Source organism: Schistocerca nitens, chromosome 7 (genome assembly GCF_023898315.1).
Source record: "Schistocerca nitens isolate TAMUIC-IGC-003100 chromosome 7, iqSchNite1.1, whole genome shotgun sequence".
NCBI classification, from domain to species: domain Eukaryota; kingdom Metazoa; phylum Arthropoda; class Insecta; order Orthoptera; family Acrididae; genus Schistocerca; species Schistocerca nitens.
In genome coordinates, this window is record NC_064620.1 from 33,208,583 (window position 1) to 33,216,380 (window position 7,798).

A 7,798-nucleotide genomic window follows, 5' to 3' on the forward strand; every position below is an offset into this window, starting at 1 on the left:
CGTAGTGCCTCCCACGGATTGCGTCCTTCATTGGGACAAACATATGGAAATCCGACGGTGCGAGATCGGGGCTGTAGGGTGCATGAGGAAGAACAGTCCACTGAAGTTTTGTGAGCTCCTCTCGGGTGCGAAGACTTGTGTGAGGTCTTGCGTTGTCATGAAGAAGGAGAAGTTCGTTCAGATTTTTGTGCCTACAAACACGCTGAAGTCGTTTCTTCAATTTCTGAAGAGTAGCACAATACACTTCAGAGTTGATCGTTTGACCATGGGGAAGGACATCGAACAGAATAACCCCTTCAGCGTCCCAGAAGACTGTAACCGTGACTTTACCGGCTGAGGGTATGGCTTTAAACTTTTTCTTGGTAGGGGAGTGGGTGTGGCGCCACTCCATTGATTGCCGTTTTGTTACAGGTTCAAAGTGATGAACCCATGTTTCATAGCCTGTAACAATCTTTGACAAGAAATTGTCACCCTCAGCCACATTACGAGCAAGCAATTCCGCACAGATGGTTCTCCTTTGCTCTTTATGGTGTTCGGTTAGACAACGAGGGACCCAGCGGGAACAAACCTTTGAATATCCCAACTGGTGAACAATTGTGACAGCACTACCAACAGAGATGTCAAGTTGAGCACTGAGTTGTTTGATGGTGATCCGTCGATCATCTCGAAGGAGTGTGTTCGCACGCTCCGCCATTGCAGGAGTCACAGCTGTGCACGGCCGGCCCGCACGCGGGAGATCAGACAGTCTTGCTTGACCTTGTGGCGATGATGACACACGCTTTGCCCAACGACTCACCGTGCTTTTGTCCACTGCCAGATCACCGTAGACATTCAGCAAGCGCCTATGAATATCTGAAATGCCCTGGTTTTCCGCCAAAAGAAACTCGATCACTGCCCGTTGTTTGCAACGCACATCCGTTACAGACGCCATTTTAACAGCTCCGTACAGCGCTGCCACCTGTCGGAAGTCAATGAAACTATACGAGACGAAGCGGGAATGTTTGAAAATATTCCACAAGAAATTTCCGGTTTTTTCGACCGAAATTGGCCGAGAAAAAAAAAGTGTTGCATTACTTATTGAACTGCCCTCGTATTTCTTCGACAGGAAGTTGGTGTGCTTTTTTGAGCAGAACAATGTACGTTTGCATACGCCTGGTGCCACGCAACGTGCTATTCGTGGTATACAACAAATGGTCTGACTAGCATCATGACCAGATCTCTCGCCAATTGAACATGTATGGAACATGATGAAGCGACAACTTACTTGTTCTCTAGTGCCTGCAAGAATCGCTGCTGAACTACACCAAAAGGCGCAAGACGCTTGCGACAATCTACTGTGGTGTCACTCGGCAGCTTCATGATTGTCTGCATATGAGGATACACGCCTATGTTGCTACCAGATGGGGATACACTGCGTTTCGGCTCACTTTACTCTGATATGTGTGTCTCATTTCGTCTGAATTTGTTATCATGTACTACCACAATGATGAAGTGCACCTCAGCCGGCCGCGGTGGTCGTGCGGTTCTAGGCGCTCCAGTCCGGAGACGCGCTGCTGCTACGCTCGCAGGTTCGAATCCTGCCTCGGGCATGGATGTGTGTGATGTCCTTAGGTTAGTTAGGTTTAAGTAGTTCTGGGGACTGATGACCACAGCAGTTAAGTCCCGTAGTGCTCAGAGCCATTTGAACCTTTTTTTTTTTTTTTTTTTAAGTGCACCTCACTTGTCAATAAAACGATTTTGTCCTTCAGCGTATTTCTTTTTTCTTTTTCTTTTTTTTTCTTGAAGTGTATGGTGTCTTACGTTTCTACGTAAGTCATTGCTGTAGAATATTCTCGGCGCCCAGTACAAATCTTCCACTTGGACACTTTGAGATCTCACTGCTATTCCTGTCTTCCCGCTACATCAAGACGTCATCTCTTGACACAACTGTGAATGCTGTTCTTTACTACGAGGGTAGTCCCAAAAGTAAGGTCTCATATTTTTTTATAAGCACATAGACCTGTTTATTTCTACAGTGGTTTACATCAGTTTACAGCTTGAACATTTAGCTATTTTTTGACATAATCACCATTTCTTTCGTTGCATTTTTGTACACGCTGTGGCAGTTTTTGAATGTCCATGTCATACCAGCTCGCCGCCATGCTGTTCAGAAAGTTATGAACCTCTTCTTTCACCTGGTCGTCGGAGCTGAATCGCTGGGACCACAATTAACGCTGACAGGTACTGTGAGATTCTGAAAAAGCTCAAACGGGCAATTCAGGACCGGAGAAGAGGAATGTTGACCTAGGGCGTACACATTCTCCGTGACAACGCTCGCTCACACATCGCTCGGCAAACCGTTGCTCCCCTGGAACAGTTTCAGTGGAACATAATCACCCACCCACCCTATAGTCGTGACTTTGCGCCCAGTGACTATCACCTGCTCTCTAGGTTAAAAGAACATTTGGCCAGAAAGCGATTCAGCTCCGACGACAAGGTGAAATAAGAGGTTCATAACTTTCTGAACAGCATGGCGGCGAGATGATATGACATGGGCATACAGAAACTGCCACAGCGTCTACAAAAATGCATCGACAGAAATGGTAATTATGTCGTAAAATAGCTAAATGTTCAAGCTGTAAACTGATATAAACTATTGTAGAAATAAACAGGTCCATGTACTTATAAAATATGAGACCTTACTTTTGGGATTACCCTCGTAAGTCTTTTTAATTTGCCTATTTCATTTAATATTTTTATTCTGTGTATATACAGACTGAGATAGTCAAAAATCTACAGTCTCTCTTCGATTTCTACATTTATTACAGGAAATAATACGAATAAAAACCGATAATCGGTTACTTCAGAAACCGGTTATTTTGAACGGTTTTAACAGTCAGGTTGAATTGGTGTGGAAGAAAAACAATGTAACCCAAACGGTTATTTCAGCGATCGCCATCTCTAGGCTAGCCGATTATGGAAATTAATCTCACAACCCATCCTCTCCGTCTGAAGCAACGTTTCCACATATCAGTATGTCTCTCTTACCTTTTAAAAGAGTTAGTCCAACTGTTTATGCATGGGAGAAGTATTTAGGGGTAGCAGATAAGACATGTAGAAGTAATGATGGAGGTCGTAAGTCATGATAGCTCTGCGGCAAAATAGATCCTTAAGAAAGGCGCAGATGCAGTTTCGTGTCGTGTTCCAGTTCACAGTGTCAATCTTTCTGGCATTTTCACAAGTGATGTGCGTAGTGGATTATCAGACTGAATGTTGGCTCCAACTCTTACGAATCGTCATCAGAGTACAACCAAATCATATAATCAATACTCCATTGTTAGCCTTGTTAGAAAAATGACGTGATGAGTCTATCATAGTATAGTACACTAGCAGTATGGTATTCTGCCTTACGGCAGGTCTTGTCATGGTTTATGCCTCCTCTTGTCTGTCCGTAGCCAGTCTTTCCATCTCTGAATATTTGCCTCCTTTGATATTGTCCAGCATTTGATATCTTCTTTTTCCTCTTCCCCTTTCTCCGTCCACCATTCCTTCTATTCCTTCCTCCAGTGAACAGGCCGCCTCAAACAATGTCCAGTCCAGTTCCATTTTCTCTCTCTGTTCACTTTCAGCATGTTCCTTTCTTCTCCAACTCTTCTTAATACTTCGTCATTCCTTAGCCGGCCGCGGTGGTCTCGCGGTTCTAGGCGCGCAGTCCGGAACCGTGCGACTGCTACGGTCGCAGGTTCGAATCCTGCCTCGGGCATGGATGTGTGTGATGTCCTTAGGTTAGTTAGGTTTAAGTAGTTCTAAGTTCTAGGGGACTGATGACCACAGCAGTTGAGTCCCATAGTGCTCAGAGCCATCTTCATTCCTTACTCGGTCTTCACATTTCACTTTTTCCATTCTTCTCCATATCCACATCTCTAGTGCCTCCAATCTTCATTCATCTTCCTCCCTCAATGTCCTGGTCTCCGCACCATTTTTGTATAGCGTCGATTAATACGTTCTTATGTTTTCAATACAGACGTTCTCTCCATCCCACCAAAGACTCTGGTCATATAATGATCTATCATGGAAGGGAAATTAAAAAAATTCTGCAGATATTTTGTATAACAAAGTTTTTTTATTTTTTATTTGGTTTTATATTACACTTGAAGTAGACTGTAGTTTGTGTGGGCCTTAATGGACGAGGGCGTGGCCGTAGCCGAGAGCGGGGGCGGCGTAGCCGTAGGCTCCGTATCCGTAGCCCAGAGCGGGGGCAGCGGCGGCGTAGCGAGCATAGCCGTAGGCGGGGGCGGCGGCGTAGGCGACGGGGGCGTGAGCCACAGCGGGGGCGGCGTAAGCCACAGGGGCGTGGGCCACGGCGGGGGCGGCGTAGGCGAGGCGGGCAGTCTGCGAGATCCTGTACGTGTTGGCCACGGAGGAGGCGACTGGGGCGTGCGCGACGGCCACAGCGGGGGCGGCGTGGGCCACAGCCACCGGGGCGTGCGCCACGGCGGCGACGGGGGCGGCGTAGGCGGCGACGGGGGCGGCGTAGGCGGGGGCGGCGTAGCCTCCCAGGTAGCCGGCGGAAGCGGCGGCCACCAGCGCGGACAGGATCAGCTGCGAGGAGAGGCAGAAGATTTTTGAACGACTGCCATGGAAAGGCGCTCGCAGCTCACACACAAATAAGTCTATGTTCTGTTCTCTTTTATATTTAAGTAGTGAATGAGACGAGTTGCTTAGCAATATAATGATGGCTCGCAGGGCGGTGATTACTTCAGTTACACCACCTGAGCCGACAGGATGTGGCTTTTTATAAAACTGTTCGCTGATGTTTCGTTCCTAATTGCGAGAGATTGCTGTGTTATCTCTCCTGCAGATGAGGACAATTGATCAGTGAGTAGTTTAATATATCAAGATGGCCTCTCAGCTGAGACGTTTTAATTGGAGAGAATGTATTATCTGTCTGTCTTGTATATAAGAATTAATGTTACAGACATTTTGCAGGTGGACTTTTACTATCAGTCTTAATCAATCATGGCTCATCTAATTCTATCACGGATTTTCAGTGTTTTAAAAAGAGAAATTTTTTCTTAAAACGACGGGAATAATACAGTTGCGAAAGGCGAATAATAATTTGTTGTTCTTATCTTCAAGATGAACTGAGTTAAAGTAGCGATTTCTTAAGAATGGCTGCAAATATTAACAATATAAAAGGATTGGTTTCTGAAAGAAAATGAATTTCCATGCAATGTTACTGAACAGCTATGTGTAAGGCAAGGGGGTTTCCAATTTTTACATCTCAGTGGAGAAGTAGGTTTTACAAAACTCTAAGAAAATACTCCGCTGTGGTGGCAATACTTCATTGCCCCATGAAAAGTTCTAATAATAAAATCTTAATTTGATACAGAAGATGATGTCACTGGGGGCTACACCATAAAAATGAGGTATGTAAAAAAACAAACAAAAAAAAAACACTTTTAATCCACTATAATGTGATCTGTAGATATTATTCTGGGTTATTGTTATGTACCATCTTGCAACCTGTCACGTCTGATTTTAAACTAGTATCTGGCTCAGATCTGAACAACATTACATCAGTATTTACTTCATATGCAGACTTTAAACCTACTAGGAGTAGTATGCTAGTTTGGATAGTATCTCCAGATACAAGCGGCAAGAGCAAACTGTTAATGGTTATTTTCCCATGGGCCGGGGTCAGGCGTTGAAGTACGGACGCGTGGATGCAACACGGTTGATCTATATTGACACGCAAAATTCGCTTAGTTGTGCAGCTACCACGGTGCAGAAAACACTACGTGATTCATTACGTGACGTGTCTGCGGGACGACTATTGGACGCAGAAACAAAAACGCCTAACAAGTGGGTACGTAATAAAGTGCCAATGATCACCATATCTGCACTTATACCCTTAACACCATATATATGTGAAAAATAATATTTTACACTACTGGCCATTAAAATTGCTACACCACGAAGATGACGTGCTACAGACGCGAAATTTAACCGACAGGAAGAAGATGCTGTGATACGCAAATGATTAGCTTTTCAGAGCATTCACACAAGGTTGGCGCCGGTGGCGACACCTACAATGTGCTGATATGAGGAAAGTTTCTGATCGATTTCTCGTAGACAAACAGCCGTTGACCGGCATTGCCTGGTGAAACGTTGTGATGCCTCGTGTAAGGAGGAGAAACGCGTACCATCACGTATCCGACTTTGATAAAGGTCGGATTGTAGCCTATCGCGATTGCGTTTTATCTTATCGCGACATTGCTGCTCGCGTTGGTCGAGATCAATGACTGTTAGCAGGATATGGAATCGGTGGGTTCAGGATGGCAATACGGAACCCCTTGCTGGGGCCCGCCACACACCGTTGGGTGGCTTGCGGAGTATGAATGTAGATGTAGATGTATATCCCAACGGCCTAGTATTTCTAGCAGTCGAGATGGCAGGCATCTTATCCGCATGGCTGTAACGGATCGTGCAGCCACGTCTCGATCCCTGACTTAACAGATGGGGACGTTTGCAAGACAACCACCATCTGCACAAACAGTTCGACAATATTTGCAGCAGCACGGACTATCAGCTCGGAGACCATGGGTGCGGTTACCTTTGACGATGCATCGCATACAGGAGCGCCTGCGATGGTGTCCTCAACGACGAATTTGGGTGCACGAATGGCAAAACGTTATTTTTTCAGATCAATCCAGGTTCTGTTTACAGCACCATGATGGTCGCATCCATGTTTGGCGACATCGCGGTGAACGCACATTGGAAGCGTGTATTCGTCATCGCCATACTGGCGTATCACCCGGCGTGATGGTATGGGCTGCCTTGGTTACACGTCTCGGTCACCTCTTGTTCGCACTGACGGCACTTTGAACAGAGGACGTTACATTTCAGAAGTGTTACGACCCGTGGCTCTACCCTTCATTCGATCCCTCCGAAACCCAACATTTCAGCAGGATAATGCACGACCGCACGTTGCAGGTCCTGTACGGGCCTTTCTGGATACAGAAAATGTTCGACTGCTGCCCTGGCCAGCACATTCTCCAGATCTCTCACCAATTGAAAACGTCTGGTCAATGGTGGTCGAGCAACTGGCTCGTCACAATACGCCAATCACTACTCTTGATGAACTGTGTTATCGTGTTGAAGCTGCATGGGGAGCTGCGCCTACACACGCCATCCAAGCTCTGTTTGACTCAATGCCCAGACGTATGAAGGCCGTTATTACGGCCAGAGGTGGTTGTTCTGCGTACTAACTTCTCAAGATCTATGCACCCAAATTGCGTGAAAATGTTATGACATGTCGGTTATAGTATAATATATTTGTCCAATGAATACCCGTTTATCATCTGCATTTCTTCTTGGTGTAGCAATTTTAATGGCCGGTAGTGTATAATGTTAAACCACTATACTGTAGCTGTATTACATTTAAAGAGGATATCCGAGACCCTTTTCTACATCCCGGAGATCACTCTCTGGAGAATCCATAGAAAACGAAAGGTGTAATATTATCGTAATAGATTGAACGTATCTTTGGGACACCAACCGCAGATTCAACTGTCCACCTGATTGATACTTACGAGCTTGTACATGGTGGAGTGGTGGTGGCTGTGTGTCGGTCTGGCGATCGAGTACTGCCCGTGGAGCCGCGCGGGTTCCTTTTATACGGTGGCGGGTTTCAGACAGTGCCGGTCCTTTCGCTGCTCTCGCAACGACGGCGGCTGCCCCGCTCGCTCATTCGCAGTCCGGTTTGGCGCAGACCGCCCGCGGGCTCCACGCTCGCGGACTACAGTCGCCGGATAGG

At 46.2% G+C, this 7,798-nt stretch overlaps 1 protein-coding gene across 1 annotated transcript; it reads right to left on the reverse strand.

Annotated features, from left to right (window-relative positions):
• Positions 1–4,158: 4,158 nt before the first annotated feature.
• Positions 4,159–7,586, reverse strand: LOC126195459 (cuticle protein 12.5-like). The gene is made up of 2 exons (XM_049934086.1): positions 7,575–7,586; positions 4,159–4,581 (listed from the first exon to the last, which is right to left on the reverse strand). The coding sequence occupies exons 1-2, from the start codon at positions 7,584–7,586 to the stop codon at positions 4,159–4,161; spliced, it is 435 nt and encodes a 144-aa protein (XP_049790043.1).
• Positions 7,587–7,798: the final 212 nt, after the last annotated feature.